The 18,818-nt window shown below is 43.6% G+C and overlaps 4 protein-coding genes across 4 annotated transcripts; 1 reads left to right on the plus strand and 3 right to left on the minus strand.

Annotated features, from left to right (window-relative positions):
• Positions 1–662: 662 nt before the first annotated feature.
• Positions 663–2,348, plus strand: LOC148380078 (cathepsin K-like). Its single transcript, XM_088365467.1, has 7 exons — positions 663–841; positions 925–1,047; positions 1,137–1,283; positions 1,442–1,666; positions 1,765–1,930; positions 2,007–2,109; positions 2,181–2,348. The coding sequence occupies exons 1-7, from the start codon at positions 722–724 to the stop codon at positions 2,278–2,280; spliced, it is 984 nt and encodes a 327-aa protein (XP_088221593.1). The 5' UTR covers positions 663–721; the 3' UTR covers positions 2,281–2,348.
• A 58-nt stretch (positions 2,349–2,406) lies between these two features.
• On the minus strand, positions 2,407–10,121 carry LOC148380079 (synaptic vesicle glycoprotein 2A-like). The gene is made up of 13 exons (XM_088365690.1): positions 9,984–10,121; positions 7,684–8,328; positions 7,410–7,590; positions 7,193–7,344; positions 7,003–7,136; positions 6,849–6,938; positions 6,649–6,756; positions 6,430–6,518; positions 6,204–6,368; positions 5,984–6,117; positions 5,555–5,761; positions 5,255–5,414; positions 2,407–5,174 (listed from the first exon to the last, which is right to left on the minus strand). The coding sequence occupies exons 2-13, from the start codon at positions 8,285–8,287 to the stop codon at positions 4,991–4,993; spliced, it is 2,208 nt and encodes a 735-aa protein (XP_088221816.1). The 5' UTR covers positions 8,288–8,328; positions 9,984–10,121; the 3' UTR covers positions 2,407–4,990.
• Positions 10,122–10,794: 673 nt separating this feature from the next.
• sf3b4 (splicing factor 3b, subunit 4) lies at positions 10,795–13,044 on the minus strand. Its single transcript, XM_088365343.1, has 5 exons — positions 12,942–13,044; positions 12,271–12,399; positions 11,481–12,182; positions 11,203–11,364; positions 10,795–11,131 (listed from the first exon to the last, which is right to left on the minus strand). Exons 1-5 carry the CDS (start codon positions 12,973–12,975, stop codon positions 10,956–10,958), a joined length of 1,203 nt encoding a protein of 400 aa, XP_088221469.1. The 5' UTR covers positions 12,976–13,044; the 3' UTR covers positions 10,795–10,955.
• Positions 13,045–13,327: 283 nt separating this feature from the next.
• On the minus strand, positions 13,328–17,568 carry lix1l (limb and CNS expressed 1 like). The gene is made up of 6 exons (XM_088365605.1): positions 16,910–17,568; positions 15,556–15,719; positions 15,344–15,484; positions 15,173–15,268; positions 15,019–15,096; positions 13,328–14,847 (listed from the first exon to the last, which is right to left on the minus strand). The coding sequence occupies exons 1-6, from the start codon at positions 17,271–17,273 to the stop codon at positions 14,596–14,598; spliced, it is 1,095 nt and encodes a 364-aa protein (XP_088221731.1). The 5' UTR covers positions 17,274–17,568; the 3' UTR covers positions 13,328–14,595.
• Positions 17,569–18,818: the final 1,250 nt, after the last annotated feature.

Consider the following 18,818-nt stretch of genomic DNA (forward strand, 5'->3'; position numbering starts at 1 on the left):
CACACACTCAATAGCCTTTATGCATTGTATTTATCTTTTATAATTTTTACCTTATAGGTTTATTTATTTTAGTGGCTTAATATAGTATTTATTTATTATTAATTTATATTTTTGGTAATATCTTAATATACTGTATTTATGTTTAGTTGTGCTATGATTAGTTTTATTTATTTATTTATTGTCTTATGGGATTTACTATTTAATTGTACTGTATTCATTTGTAGATATTTTTAGAAATATTTATTTTTATTGTATGATTAGCAGGCTCAATTTACTGTGTTTTAGTATCTTACAAAAAACTTAACACTGGCAAATTCATTACTTCAAAAAAATCTAAATGAGTTCTTTTTAGCCTATTTTCAAAACTTTTTTTTTTCCAAAAGGTGGCTCAAGCACATTCTTGGCACTCTACTGCCACTCATTGTCCATGCTTTGAAACTAAATGCAACATCATCATTTAAATGAAGTGCATAATACCACTAATTTTATTGAAAAAAAATTGCTTTGTAAAAATATTTAAAATATTTTACAACATAGAAAATCTTGAATTAAAATTATCAAAAGTAAAAAAAATATATTTGTGACAATGATGTCATCAGCCTAATAATTGTTTGCAGGTGTTCAGCATACAGCCAAGTGAATAAAAAGGAGCGTTTGCACCTCCTATGCATACCTGCTTATCGCCACCTCCTCTTCCGGTCAGCTTCTAACTCGACCCGCCATGTTCCGAAGCCTGCTCTTCGTCATCCTGTGGGGAGTAGCGGGGTCCAACATCAGCCCGGCTCTGGATGGACACTGGGAGCTGTGGAAGAAGGCCCACAATAAAGCTTACTCGCATCAGGTTAGAAGTTCTTGTCACATACTTAACTTTGCATGTTGGACTCCTGTTGCTGCTCAATAAGGTTTTTGTTTTGGCGTGTCAAGGTGGAGGAGACAGGTCGGAGGCGGATCTGGGAAGAGAACCTGCAGATGATTAACGTCCACAACCTGGAAGCCACCCTGGGCCTGCACGCCTATGAGCTGGCCATGAACCACCTGGGAGACCTGGTAAGAAGATTTCCAATTAGTTTGTTTTTTTATAAACTGTTTCAATAATGGGGCAAAGTTGCTGTCAAGATGATTTTGTGTGTTTCTAGACTAAAGAGGAGGTGAGCGGCACATTCACTGGTATGGTGGTGCCATCTGACCTGGAGAGGATCCAACTCAATTTTAATTGGATGGAAAGCGTGCCGTCGTCGGTGGACTGGAGGAAGCATGGTTTGGTGACTGAAGTCAAAACGCAGGTGAAACATCTGCTCAATGAAAAACTGTTACTTCAAATTATGCATGGTGTTGGTGCTTTATGATCCTGTATTTTGCTGCCCTCTTGTGGTAACTAAACAGAATGCCTCTGTAGCAGTTGAATTATCAGATTGTTTTCCTAATATCAATTTCTGGGCAGGGTCATTGCGGCTCCTGCTGGGCCTTCAGCGCCGTGGGGGCTTTGGAGGGCCAGCTGAAGAAGAGAACGGGTAAACTGACGTCACTGAGCCCCCAGAACCTAGTAGACTGCTCAATGGACTTTGGCAACCATGGCTGCCACGGCGGCTTCATGACCAACGCCTTCCATTACGTCAAAAAGAACGGCGGCATCGACTCTGACTGGGCCTACCCTTACACGGCCAAGGTGAGGGCGGAGTTGCCATGAAACTGGTCCTAAGTCTCGTTTGTCAAAGAACTCTTAGTGGAGGTTGAGGCTGAAAATGTGTTAATTTACCTTGTCAGCGTGGAGAGTGCATGTACAAGCCCCAGGATCGGGCTGCTAACTGCTCGGGTTACTCGTTCGTCCCCAAAGGAGATGAAAAGGCCTTGAAGGTGGCCCTCGCCAACGTGGGCCCCATCTCAGTGGCCATTGACTCTTCTCACTCTCATTTCCACTTCTACCGCCACGGTGAGTTACCTTAAATGTCTCCTGAGCCCTCACTTTAAACTTTTTTTTTTTTTTGGGGGGTGTGGCTGCTCATTAGGAGTCTACGAGGACCATGCATGTAGCCACAAAGTGGACCACGGCGTGCTAGCTGTGGGATACGGCACGGAGAAAGGAAGAGACTACTGGCTGATCAAGAATAGGTCTGATTTTTATCAATTTTGATTTTTTTTTTTGGACTGCTAAACTGTTTTTTTCTGACTTTGTGTGGTAGCTGGGGTGTGAAATTCGGTGACCAAGGTTACATCAAGATGGCTCGCAACAAACGGAACCATTGCGGCATCGCACTCCACGCCTGCTTCCCGGTCATGTGACCTTATTATTCTGTATGAAATTTAAGCTTGTTTTAAGAATTCAAAATAATAAAGTATTTGTATATGAAGGTGGTTTGGTTTTTTACAAAAACCATGCACAGAAATACTCTATTCACAAGCATTACCTCACCTTTTCACGTCAGCATCACCAATTTATTCAGATTCAAATACTGAAATCACCAAGAATTCATTTTGCATTTACAAAACAAAGACAACACGCCATAAAATTTGCGTACAGGTATTTTTTTTCCCCCCCAAACTATTATCCTGAATGTTCCACAAATTCCATACTTGCACATACAAACATCAATTTTTTTTTTTTGTATACGGTACATTGATTGTTTGAACAGAACTCACATTTAGTACTTTTGGTTCATAAAAACAAGGCAAACTAAAAACCATCCAACTGTAACAAAATCGCACTTCGTTTCCTGACATTGGGAATGTAATTGTCCACTGAGGGTATGTATAGATATGTATAGCATAACTTTACATGTACAATATGTACTGTATGTATATTTATTTAGAACTCTACACAATATTTAATATCTAAACTTTTTGGGGGCACTCGTTGGATGACCGTGAGCAGGAAAGATTTCACTTTGCCCCAACCAAAGATGGTTGACCCGGACAGGTGTTTATCAGCATTCACATAGCTGACATTGGCATCCTTTGAGACAATTTGTTTATATTTTAAATATATTTATGTAATTACATTAAATCATATTAAAAAAATCTAAATGTATTTTGAATGCAATATATTTCAAATGTGTACATGTGTTTTAAATAGATACAAGTATTTTGAATGTGTTTCATATTTCATGTTTTTCATCATATACTCAAAACATTTAAATATTTAATTTACACATTTAAAACATATTTTAAATATATTTTAAATGTGTACTGGAAACACATTCAAAACTTGGGATGTTTAAAATATTCCCGAGATATTTGTATACATTTAAATCACATTTCAAGTTAATTTTGAATATTTTTTTATAATTAAAACATATTGCATACTAACTTAAAATCTATTTGTAATATATTTATATATAAAACATCTTCTAAAAAAAATATAAATGGAAATATTTTCAAACAATTTTAAATACATAAAAATGTATTTAGATTTTCCTAAAACATTTTCATACATTGAAAACATATTTTCAATATTAAACATATTTCAAACGTATAATATATTTGATAAAATAAAAATCTATAAACCAGGTCAAGGAGGAGCAGAGTCACCACTTTCCAAAAACATACGTTTCACCAATGTAAAAAAAAAATCCCACTTTGATCAAGAACAATAACTGCAAGCAACAGACCGATGTCATCGCAATCATCGGCGAACAATGGGGAAAAAAATATATCAAATAAAATAAAACGCTACTCGTCGCGTTTTTAAAGACACAAACGGCCGGCACACAAAAGACATCCCAAAAAGTCAGACAACACGATACAAACATGCGCCACGATCATTCGGCGAATTGAGTCGCCCATTTTTTTAAGCCTCTTTTTTTCCCCTAAATTCATCAAAAAAAAATACCTACTTGCAAAAAGAGCACCCCGGGTCTACTACATTAAACAACATATAACGTGAGGTGGAGTTCCCCCTCTTCTCTCTCTGAAACTGAAAATATAGTTGTGGAATATTCCACAATTTTTGCACATGAACTTATTTCTTGCAAAAGTGGACGTAAGGGGATTTTGAGGGCCGGAAATTTTCAAATTTAAGTTGTTAGCTTAGCTTGGAAATGAAACCGTTAGCCTTGATTGCTAACAGTCAAATATTTTATGTGCACATAGACGGTTATTTTTGCACATCTTTAGACGATCTAGGCAGAACTGGGTGTTTTTTGTTCAATGTTTTTATTTTAAAGCTCGCTGTTCTGATACGCAAACACACTTTTTGTTCGGGGAAAATGTCATAATGCACACAAAATTAAATCCTCAGTCGTTGATTGTCCGCACACAAACTGGATGTTAACCATCAGGGAAATTATAATTCTGAATTTACATGAAATATTTTGTGCCTTATTCATGTTTTTATCACTCATGCAGTAATGCTTCTTTTGGCCCAGTTTGTGCTTATGACTAGCATGAACTTTTATGAGAAATAAGCAGAACAGAAGTGAGGACATTCAAGAATTTAGTTGCAAGAATTTGCCTCAAAATGGCCGCTTCAGACAAAAATTTTCAAATTCGGGTAAGGGTCCTTGAGAATTTTTGTGGGTCTTGTTATGACCAGCCAATCGGTGACATGTATTGGGATACAAAATCGGCCATTTTGGATTGAGGTAATGGTTTCAGGCAAGTCAGTTGCTCTAAAATTCTGAATGAAAGCGGAGTTGGTGTGCTGATGTGTTTTTTTTTTTTAAATTATGTAAACTCTGCCTACTCTCTGTACATTCTGCTTATCAGAACCAATCGGCTATAATTCCTAGTTAAAAAAGAATTATGGAATGACGCAAGTTTTCCCGCACTCACTCATAACACATGCAACACACTCACCTGCACCATAAAACAAATGGGGAGTCCCCTAGGGTCGAAACTAATCCCCCCAAAGAAGATGATGTCATCCACATTGAGGAGCATTCTGGGGCTTTCGAAAAAATGGCAATGCGGTGTTTGTAAGAGGCGGCGCTGGCACTCCGCCCCGCACTGCCTCGTCCGGGTGCTGGCCCACTCACCTCGCTGATGCCATCGGTTACTACTGCAGCACCTGACCCCGGGTTTCGGGCAACTTTGTGGCGAGGAAGCTCCCTGCGGCCAGTGCGCCGGCGGCAAACAGAATGGGCATGGCTTTGGTGATGCCGACAAAGGACTGGAAGATGCTGATGCCCAGTACAGCCGCCAGCTTGCACAAAGCATTCAAGAATCCAAACGCCGTGGTCCTGAAGGCAACATCAAATATGTAAATGCCACGATCAAAAAAGTGTTTAGTAGTCCTGGATCACAGAGGAAGTGATGTAACCTTTTATCAGATGGGTACAGCTCAACGGTGATGACATCCAGGGCGTTCCAGGAGGCGATGCTAATCCCACCGAAAAGACACAGGAGGGCGATCATGCCCGACTCGCTGTTGCCGAACATCAGGAAGAAGCAACTGACGCACGAAATGACGCTGGACCCCGCTGCGTGCATTAAAAAAAAAAAAGATTGTTTAAAGCGTTATAGTTACATTGATGGTAATTGTGTTAGCCTGTCTATGGTGTTTTGTATTCTATGTTAGCCTGAAGCTAGTCCACTTTTCGTGAGATGATTTGGGGCTTACCCAGCATCCGCAAACGGCCAATTTTGTCCATTAGCAAAGCCGACACGATATTGCCGGGCAAAACGGCCAGCGTTCCTAGAAAGTTGACGAAGTAGATCATGTAGGCGTTGTTGAAGTCGTCGCTGAAATCCAACATGCAGCCTTCCTTGTTGTGTAGGAAGGTGCTGTTCACCAATTTGGAATCCACGAGCCTGTACTTGAACAAATCTGACAGCACACATATAATATTTAATTCATCACACTGGAACTTACTGTGTTTCCCAACCATTAAAACAAAAAATAGAAATTTCCCACAATATTTGTAAATTCACCTATTCATTAGCAAGGCTGGCTGTGTCGCCGTGGCAACAGCTTGGCAACACTGTCGCCAGAGTGACAGCCAACACAACCGTGACAACGGAGGTTACAAAAGCTGTTTGTGTGTCGTACCCGTGTTGTAAAACAAGCTGGCGATGAAGGTGCAGTTACGGAAGACCGTGTGCGTGGACGTGATGTCTTCAAAATAGCACTCCTCAAACACGGAGTCCTCAAACACCATCGATTTCATCTTTAGGTTGAGGAACCTAAAGGAGCAGAAGTCTCACTTCAAAAATCTGGCATTTGAACAGGGGTGTGTAGACTTTTGATCTATGTGTTAAAAGCCACTCACTTGTCGTTGAAGTAATAGCCTTGGCGGTGCACCTGGTTCTCCAATGTGAAGTTGAAGGTGACGTGCTCCACACGTTCCTTGCTGAAGGTCTTGGTGCGGGAATCGTATTCCTGCTTCTGGATGTACTTGATCATGTCCGGGAACCACACAGTCAGGCCGTAGTAGCTGCCAATAATCAATTATTTAATCACTCAATCAATACATTTTGACTCACAAAAGTGGTTACCTGAAGGACATGCTGAACCAAACAGCCATGAGCATAAAAGTGGTCCGCTTGTATTCCGGGCTGAAGCAGGCAACGATGTTATTGCGGATCTGCAGGAATCAAAATCAACAATTAATAAACACAAAAACATGTTTACAAAGTGTAAAATGCATGCCGAGACAATAGGTGGCGCTATAACTTTAAAATGGAAGCTCGATTTTAGATTTTTTTTCAGCTCACCTGTTGGGAGAGGCTCATAATTTTGAGGCGGTAGCGCTGCCAGACAGGCGTGTCGGTGCCGCCTTCCGCCAGCTCGTCCATCTGCTTCACTGTCTTGATGGTGGTCACCTTGGATGGGAAAAAAAAAATGTCAAGAAACGTGTGTGAAGAACGACAATTGGAAAAATGACATCAAAAACGTTCCATAGTGATGCACTCACGGAAAAGACTTTCTCCGGGTGTCCTTTAGCTCGCATGTTGGTGTCATGGACTTGCTTGAGGATCATCCAGCCTTCGTCGTGTTTGCCGTTCTGGTCCCAGATAAAAGCCGAGTTCTTAACCGCTCAGCTTCAACTGAGCAAATGACGGACTGACCTCCAAGTAGAAACGTGGACTCTCTGGCATGGCACTAAGAGCGGCGATGGCGGCGACCGAGGGGAAAGCGCACACCAGCACGAAAACACGCCAACTGTGGAACTGGTAGGCCGAACCCATCTGGAAGCTCCATCCTGAAAGAATACATAAAATAGACACTTTTCTTTTCCCAAAACATTGTGCCACTCACCGTAATGCGGAATGATGGCCCAGGCCATGGCCGAGGCGTAGATGCCGCCGATCATCCAGAACATGCAGAGCCAGCTGAGGTGCTCGCCTCGCTTCTCCTGGGAGAGAAACTCCGAGTAGTAGGAGAAGACGATGGGAATGGAGCCTCCGATCCTGAGACAATTGCAATTTCAACCAACTATTTTCTTGACAACTTACAGTAAATATGTTTTTTTTACCCGACGCCCGAAAGGAGCCTGCAGAAGAGGAAGGTGCTGTATCCCTGCACGAAGGACGAGAAGAAGGAGAAGATGCTGTTGATGGACAGCGAGATGAGAAGCGACTGACGGCGACCGATCCGGTCGGCCAAGGCACCCCACAGAAACGCCCCCACCATCATCCCGAAATAGACAATCAGACCTGAGGAGGAGCATACAGCAAAGGTTATTGGACTCGTCATCGGACACTATATTAGGTACACTTGCACAATCCAGGGAAAACATTTTAGCGTACCCAGCATGCTCTTGTTGGGCTCGGACAGACACATGTCCTTCTCGGCGCTGGGCAGGACAAAGCCCACCACGAAGATCTCCACGCCGTCGGCCATGAGCGCCAAGCCCAGCACAAAGTAGAGCGTCCACTGGAACTTTCCGTGGCCGCACTCCTGCAGGATGGTCTCGTACTGCTGAGCCAGCTCCTCCTGGTCTTTACGCCTCTCCGCTTCGGAAGCCGCCACGTCCCGGAACTGCTGAGGAACCGAGCCGGGCCCGCCAGCCAGGCTGCCCTTGCCCGACTCGGCCCGGGGGATGCCCTGGTACTCGCCCTCGTAGATCTCGTCGTCTTCGTCGTGGCCCTCTGTGGAGTCGCTGTGGCCGCCTTCATCGTCCTCGTTGGCTGCCTGGCTGTCGCCGCGGTAGTAGCCGCCGCCGCCGCCGTCCTGCGCCGGATAGTCGTCATCATCGTCTTCCTCGAAGCGGCTGTAGGAGCGGCGGCTGTACTCGTCGTTGACGCGGTCCACGCTGCGGGCCACCTTCTTGGAGGCCTGACGCTTGACTTCCTTGGCGATGTCTTTGGCGCCTTTGATGAAGGCCGTCCGGTTCTGGTAGCCGTCCTCCATTTTGTGGGGGACGCTTGGCTTTGGTGGCTAAAGTTCACCAACTGGAAGGGATGGCAAGATTGGAAGTGAGCCATACAAAAAAACATTTCTTTTCTGGTTGAAATCAATGCTTAGTTGCAATTTTGACCTATAGGGGGCAGAGTTTGCTAGGTCAGCCTTTGCTACAAAAAACTAAAATGGTGCTAGCCCGCTTTGGTTCCAAATGTCCATTTGCCACGCAGGAGGTCAGTGCTGAGTCACTGTTGTGACTGGAAGTGTCTAAGTGCGAACAACACAATGCAGTAAAGACTCCCCAAAGAAAAAAAATCATTGGCCAGAACAATAACAAAAAAACATTTTAGCACTAACCCTTAAGCTTGAAAAAAAAAGATGAATTCACTTGTGCATCGTATTCATTTCTTTCCTGACTCACCCACCACATTTGAACAGGTTTTAACACCACAGAGGCGTACAAACAACGCTGGCCTCCCGGGTGCTTCAAATAATAGGGGGGGGGGGGGGAAGAGTGAGTGGCCAAATCGTCTCAGGAGTGAGGCGCTAAAAACAAGCCAGGCATGAAATTGATTGTTCATCAAAGCCTGCCCAATTGTGTGGAGAATCATCATATCTTTCATTTTCTGTTTTTTTTTTCTTTTAAAAAGCACAAACACCAAAAAGGGGCCCAGTCATGTTTGCACAATAGCCCAAAAACATCCAGCATTACCTTTTGAGGTCTGACAGGTGGTGTGAGGGTCTTTAGTCAAAATATTAAGTGTGCCCAAAAGTACAACCCTCTAAGGACATTGCAAAACAATAGATGTGTATGTATTTTTTTTAAATATGACAATTAAAAATTTGGATAGTTTATCTTTGTGAGGGCACACTGTTTGACTGCATCACGTGAAAAACTTATGGATGGAGGACAGATTGATGGAGTAACGACCGACAGACGAACGCACTCAAAATAAACGTTTCTCGAATTACGTTCTAGCAAATAAAACTGTGATTTCAGACCGTCCCTGAAGGCAACATGAATCTTTTTTTTTTCCTGATGGGGCCATTTCAACCTATGCCAAGACTTAAAAGATATGTAAATTATCATATATATTTTTATTTCTATTAAATCGTAACACGTTACACCTATAAACCACAACCCAGCATACAAACAAAATTTCCAAGACATTTTACACAGGTTTCCTCGTGCTCCATTCAAGGGAAATCAGCATTGCATGGAATCGCCTCGCCTCCATTTGTACACGTCGGGGAGAAAAAAAAAGACTAACCTCACTGCACGCACGCTTGCTATTATTGTGCGCTTGTTATTTGCATTGGCCTCTCTCTCGCAGGTGCAATTGTGCAAATAAAGCCTCCGGTGCATTCATAATGGGGAGGAGAGCAAGGGAGGCGGGGAGGAAAGGAAAGAAGGAAAGGCCTCTGTTGCACAGAGAAACGGCAACCACAACGCCACTCAAATCGGGGAGAGAAAAAAAAACGTCAGAAGGCCAATTAGCTTATTTATTGCGTGGAATCAATGCAAATCCGCCCAGCTGGAAAGCTTGTCACGACCTGCAGTACACCCCCCACTCCCAAACACACGATCACAAAAAAAAAAACAAAAAAAACGCGTTAATTGTTGCGCCAATTACGACTGTTGCAGCAAGGTTAAAAAACCGGGTAAATACGTGAAAACGTGACGTTTTTTCCGCTAAGTACTCACCGCGCCTCTCGGGCTTCAGAGGACGATGTGTTAGTGCTGATGATGAGGAGGAGGAAGAAGGAGGAGGCTTCTGCTGTGGTGGTGATGATGATGATGATGATGAGAGGAGCCCACGCCTACACGCAGTCATTGTGAAGTATCCCCCCCCCCCTCCCTCCTAAAAAATACACACATTGTTGCACGACACCACTTGCCTATATTTTCCCGGTATCTGTTGACTTTTTTTTTCCCCCAGCGACTTTCTACTCACATTTCAATTTATGGTTCTGTATGCTAGTCTTACTTCAAGCAGAAGTCAAAACTATTCTTTAAATAATATACAGTAAAAATATAAATAAAAGTACAAGCGTTACTCCATCGGCTATAATAGTTTAAACATGTGCTTCTGATATTCACCACGAGAGGGCAGCAGAGCACTTCAAATTATCCGTCCACTATCAATTCATTATTATGCAGTCCAGTGCCTTACGTGTAAGTGTATTTTTGCCCCGCAGCTGAGAAGAACGTGTGCAGTACAAGCGTACAAGTTTACGGTACTCCATCGGCTATGAAGTTACAAGGGTTTAAGAATGTGATTCAGATATTCACCACGAGGGGGCGACAAAGCATTTCAACACATCAGTCCACCATCAATTCACATGGTCCATTGTTACGTGTATGTGTATTTTTGCCCGTTTGAATCTGCACTTTTGTTAATTGCAAAAAAAATTCTAAATCAGAGTTGTTTGAGTTTTACTTGGTATCGGTCGGTACTCAAGAGTCAAGGACTCGTATTGGTCGCGGTCTGAAATAAAGTGGCATTACACGCGAATAGTACTAAAGGTTTTATTCAAGAAGGGTCTTCATCTGTACAGTGACCCACCTAAAATACAAAGCTATTAAAACAATCAAACCTTACAAACTGCACTTGATTCTTTTTCTTTAACAAAATGAGAGAAATGAAAGTAGATGAAAGAAACAATTTGTGAAGTATTATGTTGGCATGGGTGGCCTTATGGGAACCCGGGGTGGTGGGACTGGCGGCCTGGGTGGCATCGGTGGTGCTCTCTGGAACCCAAAGGGAGGAGGGCGAGGCGGGGCAGCGCCGTAGCCCGGTGGGGGCATGGGAGGGGGCGGAGGTCCTCTCATACCGGGCGGCATAGGGTGACCTGAGACAGAAATGAGACAAACGTGTGAAAAAACATGATGGCAGATAGGAAGGGGCAGTTTTTGGACGTACCCATGGGAGGTCCGTAGGGAGCTCGGGAAGGCATGCCCATGGGGGGCGGCGGGGGCATGCCAGGAGGGAGCGGCGCACGGGCTTGACTGGAGCCTGGGGGAGCAGGAGGCGGGGGCACCATGCCGGGAGGCGCTGGAGGGGGCATGGGCATCTGAGGCAGACCTGAGGTATGCAAATGGACAAAAACTGCTGTTAAAGGAGAAAAGTCCACTTGAAATGATTATTCAGAAATAATTTAAATATGAATCAAATGTAAAAGAAATTCAGGTTGACTTTACCTCCATGCATGGAGCCGTGCGGGAAGGGCGGTGGTCCGGGAGGGTGGCCGCCCACCTGCGCCTGATGACTGTGATGCATCGCCATACCGTGCGGCATGCCTGACATAGCGCCCGGCGGTGGCATTGGGGGAAAGACGCCAGGAGGCGGCATCCCGCCCGGCATGCCCATGGCCGCGTGTCCCAATGTGGTCAACACGGGCGGCGGAATAGCCTGCGGAGGCGGCGCGTCGGCAAACAGCTGGTGGGGCCGGTCGGCCTGCGAAAGCGGGTTCTGGGCAGCCAGCAGCCGCTCAGCGGCTGACCCGTGTCGCTCACCCTTGGAGTCCTTCTTGAAGGCGTAGGAGACAGTGATGGGCCGGTTGCACAGGTACTGGCCATTCATGGCCTCGATGGCGGCATCGGACGCGTCGAAACTGGCAAAGTTGATGAAGGCGTAGCCCTTGGAGTTGCCCGTGTCAGGGTCACGCATGATCTTGGGTGTCTGCAGGATCACCCCGAAGGCGCTGAAGGTATCGTAGAGCAGCTTCTCGTCGATTTCCGAGTCCAGGTTACCGATGAAGATGTTGGCGCCCACGTCCAGATTCTTGTTGTGTGCCGATGCCTTGTTGACGCGGATGGGCTTGCCGTAAAGTTTGATCATGTTCATGATTTTGATGGCGTAATCTGCATCTTCTTCACTCAGGAACTCCACAAAGCCATATCCTAAAACGAAGGAGATAATCAACTCATGCGAGGTTCTCAGTAATTACTAGTTGCATCCACGCATTTTCTTTCCAGTATTCGTCCATACCTTGGTGTTGGCCTGTCACCCTGTCTTTTGGCATGTGTGTGTTGACAACAGGGCCGGCTTGCAGGAAAAGCTCCCATAATAATGGCTCGGACACTTTCTCATCCAGCCCGCCCACATACACTGTGGCATCTGTAAAATTCAGAAAAATACAATTTCATTTAATATAACTACGGTGTACGTACCCATTGCATAAAAGGTAGAAGCATTAAATGAACACATAACTAAGTCAGAAGAACCTAAATAAAGACAATTAAATAAGCTGCCAACCTAACTTGGGCAAATTAAAATTTAAAAAGAGACAGAATTGAGCTTTTTCTCTTGCCGTACTTCATTCCCAAGACCCTCTGTTAGCTAACTAGCCTGCTAGGCTAACCGCATCCGTTAGCACGTATCTTACTTACTTACCCCTAAAAGATGCCTCAAAGAATATTATAAACTAATATAATTAACAGCATGTAAAGTTTTATCAGACACCACATCGGATAAAATTGAAGAATTAGCTAAATGTGGAGTTACGACGACAGTACAGCACATGCTTGCTAGCTACAATAGCAACGCAATGGAAACGAACGGAGGAGAGCATCTCAATGGACGTAAAGCAGCTGCAAAAAGCTACATATAGTAAAAATACCCTTTATTACAAATAGCTTGCAAAGGCTTGATTGAATTACCTTGATTTCTTTCGGAAATTGGTCCCGCTGCCATGTTGAATGAACAACGCAGAGGGGAACCGCTTGAAGATAGCCCCGCCTTTTCCGGATACGTATGCGGAAGTTAACACGTCATTTAAAAATAAAAAAAAGTATTTTCTCTCCAAACGGTCATAAATGAATATTTCTACAAAATTGCGACACAATTAATTATATGTAGTGTTTTTGGACCGTTTGGGCTCCATGTTGGCAATTTCGAATGTAATGAAATTTTATTGTGTTTTTTTTGTAATAATTTGCATTATCTTTTTAATAACAACATTAAAAAATGACAAGTGTGCGCATAGAAAAAAAGGACAGCCGCACAAAATTTAACATATTTGAAAGAAATAAAAACATCCCATATGTAAACATGTATCATCTTGCGTTTTATTATATATAAATCTACTAAATGTATAAACAGTGAATACAAAAATTCGCATAGAAAATACACACAACGATGACTTTGTGAACTCCTTGAGAAACCAATACTGTTCGGTTAAAACATATTAGAAACACCATGCACCAAAGGCAAAAAATACAGCGGATATAGAAAAGTCAACACGCCTTTGAGATACGTAAAAAATAGTCAGGTAAATAATTTTGCAAATTTTCCTACCATAAATGTGTACCTTTTGTGAAGAGGGGAAGAATACAGACATTGTGACTGCATAAGTGTGCACACCCTCTTGGGATGTGGCTGCTTTCAGAATGACCCATTCACATTCAAACTTCTGCGTTTGCTCAGATAATAGTAAATAAAGATTAGATGGTCTCCTGACATTTTTGTGGTCTCATCACAGCACAAGCCATGACCCACCAGGGGCGTCTGGACTTCTCATATCCCGCATTTAATACAAGAACAAAAGCTGCATTAAAAGAAATGTGATAGAAATGGTTTAAGTAACATATCTCCTTCTTACATAGACAAACTGTATTTTATATGAGACAATACAATCATCATAAAGTGAAAGGCTAGGCTGGGCATAAATATGGGAGCAGTGTACTCAAGAGTGAGCATCGCATCATGTGAATAGTCTATTGTTCGCCATTTTCACCCTTTCTGCACAAACTAAAATCACTGTAGGGATTAAACATACCTCCGAGTGGTTGTAAGGATGATTAAATCCTTCCTAATCTAATGTTGTGCACCACGGGAGGAAAACGATTTGAGCGCTCATGCTACCAATTTATTTCGTCGTGTCGACTTACTGAGGCTGCCGAATTAAATTATTTTGTTGTTTTTGACACGCAGACGAAATAAGGTTCAAATTAGCGGGGAAATGTATTATGTCACATTTGTAGCATAAAGTTGTACCGCAATACCGCGATGGGATTCCGAAACACACTGCTACACCTGAGCTGCCTTCAGAGCGACTGAAATAATACAAAAGAATCACAACAATGTCATTTCCATGCATAATACTGCCAAGCCTCCTCTGTGTACTGTTTCAGTCATAATAAAAGGCTTAGTGAACTTGCAGCTATTTTAGACAAGACACGTCAGCTCCAGCCAGCTGGTTGGCCAATTTGACAAAAAGGTAAACGTTGTTAGGCACCAAAAAGTAACAAGAGCTTGTTTGTGGCTGGATGTGCTTTCGGAATAATCCTCAGGTAGTGTTACCTGAGGGTTGGTTTAGTGCGAGGGAAGCGTGGCGGCGTTGGCGGCGTTCAGCTGGCCCACGGCTAACATCAGGATGTCCTTCTTCTCCTTGTAGAAGCGCAGCTCGCGGCCGGCGAGCCGTGCCTCCTCCAGCTCACGCTCGGTGGCCGCCAGTTCCCTGGAGACGGTGCCCGCCACGCTTTGCTCGCGGTTCACCCAGTCGGCCGCCATTTGCGTGCGCATGTCGTCGTCCAGCGCCCTGTGCGAGTAGTGAGCTAGCACTTCCTGTGAGATGGACAAAAACTCAATTAGCAATTACCAAACTGTGAAATTGTGGTTAAATAGTTTGTGTGGTGGGTACATTTTCTGCAATTTTTCAAGCTAGCTGGAGGTGTGTCATGTGAGAAGCGATGTGTGGGAAAAAGCTGCAAGCGTGATAATTGAAGGCTTCGCTACCTGACGGGAACATTGGCGTTCCCTCATGGCTTTCAGGCTTCCGTTCCAGTGGAGGAGCTGAAAGACGGTCATCAACTCCTGAACGATGAACACACATGCAATTGTCTTTTATTAGGTGCAATTTTTCAAGGTCCAACTGTTTGAGTCTCTGTACCTGAAATTCCAGCATTGATTTGCCTTTGTTGGATTCCAGCATGAAGCGGAACGCCCCGATTCCCGTATTGGGGTTGTCGGCTTCCTCCCGATTTCCCTGTGAGAGACGCCCCATTATTAAGATGTACGGAACAGCTGAACTTGATTCGGGGTGAATTAAAGTTAGACTTGCATTGAAAGATGCCAAGGCCTCGCTGACGCTCTTCTCGATGAAGTCGTTGGTGATGCGTCGTGACGGGTGTTCGTTGAAAACGGAGTTCATCAGGGCGATCTTAGCGGCGCTACGTCGGGCTTCGGCTTTGGTGGGACAAAACTGTGAAAATAAATCAACAGTGAGGTAGGAATTCAAGCGTTTGCTTTGAACGGCCAAGGCTCCGTTCGTACTTGGAAGCTTCCAAAGCAGCTGCCCCCCGGGAGGCTCACGTAGCAGACGTACGGCGGACTGCTGGACGCCACCATCTCGTACACCACCAGCGCTCCGTTGCGTAAGTCGGCGCCACGGCTTAACTTCATCTGCCAGAACTCCTGCAAGGCCTCCACCACGTTCACTGCAACGACAACAAACCAGGTGGATCAAGTTCACTTTAGAAGAGCTTTTTTCTCTTCTTCATGACACAAAATGCTAACAAAATATTGCACTTGGTTGCTTCATGAGGGTGTGGCGCAGGAATAGGCGCATCTCCAGATTATCTAAAAGTATGCAAAAGTCAGCAAAAAAACACAGTCATAAAAATGTTTTGGATAGGCCCAGCAAGATGATATGATAGTGCTGTCAAAAGTGACTAATGTGGCAGTGGCGACGCGGTGCGAACGTGGGCGGTCCGCTTCCTTTTGGATCCAGCATCGAGAACTTGGCTGGATGACATCGGAGGATTCGCTCTGTAAATCACGGTGTCGCCCAGAGGACTTTTCTCAAGCCTGTAATGATGATCCATATATCCCTGTTATTATAATTATTATTAGTCAGTAGTTTGAGCACTATGTTTGTTTACAGTCACCGGACGCTTCATTAGGTACACCTGCAGTGACGATGCAATGCAGCTCCTCGTAAAATACAACCACAGTAAACACATTAAACAAAAATAATGTGCGACATTTAAAAATAATAAAATTATAACAGCATAATTTCTGTTTCACGCACTGATGTGTCGGTCTAAATAACTATAACAGCTTATTGATCTTTAATGTAATCCCTTCTTAAGATTTAGTAGTTAATCCTATAATGAATTGGAACACATGTTACACTCATTTAAAAATGGACTTGAAATGAGCAAAATTTAGATGTAACTAAAAAGGTGCATTTTATTGAGAATGAAGGCACTTTTTCAAAGATAAAAGTCCTACCACAGGGAAAATTAAGTTAGTTTGACTTTGATATCTAATAATTAATGAAGACTGAGGAAATGTAATGAAGTAAAAGTATGCATTTGATTTCAGAATCATAGTGGAGTAGAAAGAAAAGTTGAGTATTTCATTAGTTTACATTAAAAGATGGGACACACTTCCTCTAGTGGTATGCAAAAGAATCGCTGAATTAAAAACAGACTGTAACAGTAAGTTATGCAGCTATTCATACATCTTGTTTAAACTTTATATTTATTCAATATGGGAGATTTTTAAACTAAATTTTGCACAGGAGCCTACATTTTACTTGGTGTGAAAACTTTTGGGGGATCTTTGGAATTATTTCACTCTCTAAAGGTTAAATTATCTATAAAATGTGATATAAAGTGCTTACCTCGACCGTAGCCCTGCGTGTGTTTTGCAAAACTGCGGACCACCGCCTCCACCGCCTCCTTCAACACCGCCGGGTTCCCCGGGTTAGAGTGGCCGGCGGCGGGGAGACCCAGGCCGGTTCCGCCGCCTCCCCCGTACAGGCTGTGGAGCTGCAGCGGCGGCGGTGGCGGTGGAGGCCCCGAGCAAGCGGCCAGAGACGGTGGTGACGGCATCAACGGAGGGATGGGCACCGTCACCCCGGGCCGGAGAGACGACGAGGCGGAGGAGGATCGGAGCGTCCCGCCGATGGTCGGCCCCGAACCGAAGCCGATACCCGGTTGCAGCCGCTGAGGGCGGATATGGATCGGGAGTGTGTGAGATTCCATCCTTCAAATTGCAATGGTTGAAACGGATCCGGATGCAATCGGTACCGAGCAAACTGACGGTCGGCTATGGGCTAAAAAAAAAAGAAAGAATTAAAGTGAATTCAGCTGGGTTTTGTCCGCCCGCAAACCCGAACTGTACTTGACTGTTGTTCTGGTCTGCATCCTGCCTGCCTGTTTGGACTGCCAGTCAAGTTGCCTTCAGGGACAGCACGTAAAACCTAAAGCTCCAGCAAACATACAATTTCTACGAACTCTTTTCTTACAAATTTCACCCAATAAAATTAAACGTCACAAATCAGATTCATCATGTGTATTACTCTATACAATATTTTGTGATTTTACAGCAAAGAAAACATTTAATTCAAATTAAAAATTGAGTTATTCGATTTTTTATGTATAACTTGAAGGCAGCACTGGAAAGTCAGAAATATTAGGCCAAGAAATTTGAGCCCCCTCTTGTTCCTTCCAGTCTGGCCTGCAAATGTGCCTCCTTCACCGCAACTCTACACAATGCCCCATGTTTTCATTTATCACGCTTTATCACAACGTGACAATAGAAGATGAAGATAATGGCGGTGAACCTTTAAGACAACCAACTTCATAATGGGAAAAACAGGAGGAAATGGGACCTGGCCCCCCTACCCCCCCATGTCTCATATAAATGTTCATTCTTTCTGTGGTCTGGTAGAAGGCCAGAGAAGGAAAGATGGAACATTGTTTTAAGGAGATCCACATTGCGATAGAGATGATGTCATTGCTCAAATTTGGTTCTTCCACTATGTCCTCCATTTTGGCTATGTTTTGGAAATTCAGTTTGAGATGAAATTTAAGAGCAGTGTCAATCATGAGTAGGTGTGCTAAAAGGTCTGAAAAGTTCTTAAAGTCGCAAAAGCATGCATAGAATGTAAAACCGATGCAGCTGTGGTATATCGTGTTTGTTAATAACCACAGCTAAACTGCTTATTGTCCTTTTAGGGACATTTTGTTCGCTTGTTGTCAGTCTGAATTTGGCACAACCGATGAGTGGTTTCCAAAGAAGCATGCATGATAATTTTCTAACGAGCAAATAATCAATGTTTGACAACATGGGGGGAAAAAAAAATCAACACTCAGAGATGCTGATTGTTAGCATTTCATGTTGAACAGTTTTGTTCTGACCAGCCAGTTAGAAGCCCCCACCCCAAAAAAAAAAAAAAAAAAACATGCCGCATTCCCACAATTCCCAACATCTGTCTTTCATTAAGAAATTTCAGCACACAAAGACGGATTTATTGCCAGGGGTTTTATTTACGAGCACACGTGGGCTCCTGGCGTTGAATAAAAAAGAAATAGCAAGAGGCCGGGCGGGAGTGTGATTGACAATTAATGACTTTTTTTACAAGGAGCCATAAAGATAAAGAAAGACGACACCTGGCAAGCAAAGGTAGAAGGTTTGCATCCACATGCTCCTCTCGTCAGTCCCCCATATCGCATTATATAATTAAGCTTAAGGTGAGGAGGATCATTTAAATAGGTTAATATTTATTTTATTATTACTGGACTTTG

This window comes from Syngnathus floridae, chromosome 21, assembly GCF_059516105.1.
Source record: "Syngnathus floridae isolate MCC-2025c chromosome 21, RoL_Sflo_1.0, whole genome shotgun sequence".
Taxonomy (NCBI): Eukaryota; Metazoa; Chordata; class Actinopteri; order Syngnathiformes; family Syngnathidae; genus Syngnathus; species Syngnathus floridae.

Bases quoted from the DNA above. Each gene is read 5' to 3' on its own strand.
- LOC148380078 (XM_088365467.1), top strand. From the start codon at position 722: ATGTTCCGAAGCCTGCTCTTCGTCATCCTGTGGGGAGTAGCGGGGTCC. The intron at 1,048-1,136 runs GTAAGAAGATTT...GTGTGTTTCTAG, and splicing joins TGAACCACCTGGGAGACCTG to ACTAAAGAGGAGGTGAGCGG. The intron at 1,284-1,441 runs GTGAAACATCTG...ATTTCTGGGCAG, and splicing joins TGACTGAAGTCAAAACGCAG to GGTCATTGCGGCTCCTGCTG.
- lix1l (XM_088365605.1), bottom strand. From the start codon at position 17,273: ATGGAATCTCACACACTCCCGATCCATATCCGCCCTCAGCGGCTGCAA. The intron at 15,485-15,555 runs GTACGAACGGAG...TTATTTTCACAG, and splicing joins GCTGCTTTGGAAGCTTCCAA to TTTTGTCCCACCAAAGCCGA. The intron at 14,848-15,018 runs GTAGCGAAGCCT...TCCATCTCACAG, and splicing joins AACGCCAATGTTCCCGTCAG to GAAGTGCTAGCTCACTACTC.
- LOC148380079 (XM_088365690.1), bottom strand. From the start codon at position 8,287: ATGGAGGACGGCTACCAGAACCGGACGGCCTTCATCAAAGGCGCCAAA. The intron at 7,591-7,683 runs GTACGCTAAAAT...GCTCCTCCTCAG, and splicing joins GCCCAACAAGAGCATGCTGG to GTCTGATTGTCTATTTCGGG. The intron at 6,369-6,429 runs GTAACCACTTTT...GATTATTGGCAG, and splicing joins TGGTTCAGCATGTCCTTCAG to CTACTACGGCCTGACTGTGT.
- sf3b4 (XM_088365343.1), bottom strand. From the start codon at position 12,975: ATGGCAGCGGGACCAATTTCCGAAAGAAATCAAG. The intron at 12,183-12,270 runs GTATGGACGAAT...CCTTCGTTTTAG, and splicing joins GGTGACAGGCCAACACCAAG to GATATGGCTTTGTGGAGTTC. The intron at 11,132-11,202 runs GTACGTCCAAAA...TTTCTGTCTCAG, and splicing joins TCCCTACGGACCTCCCATGG to GTCACCCTATGCCGCCCGGT.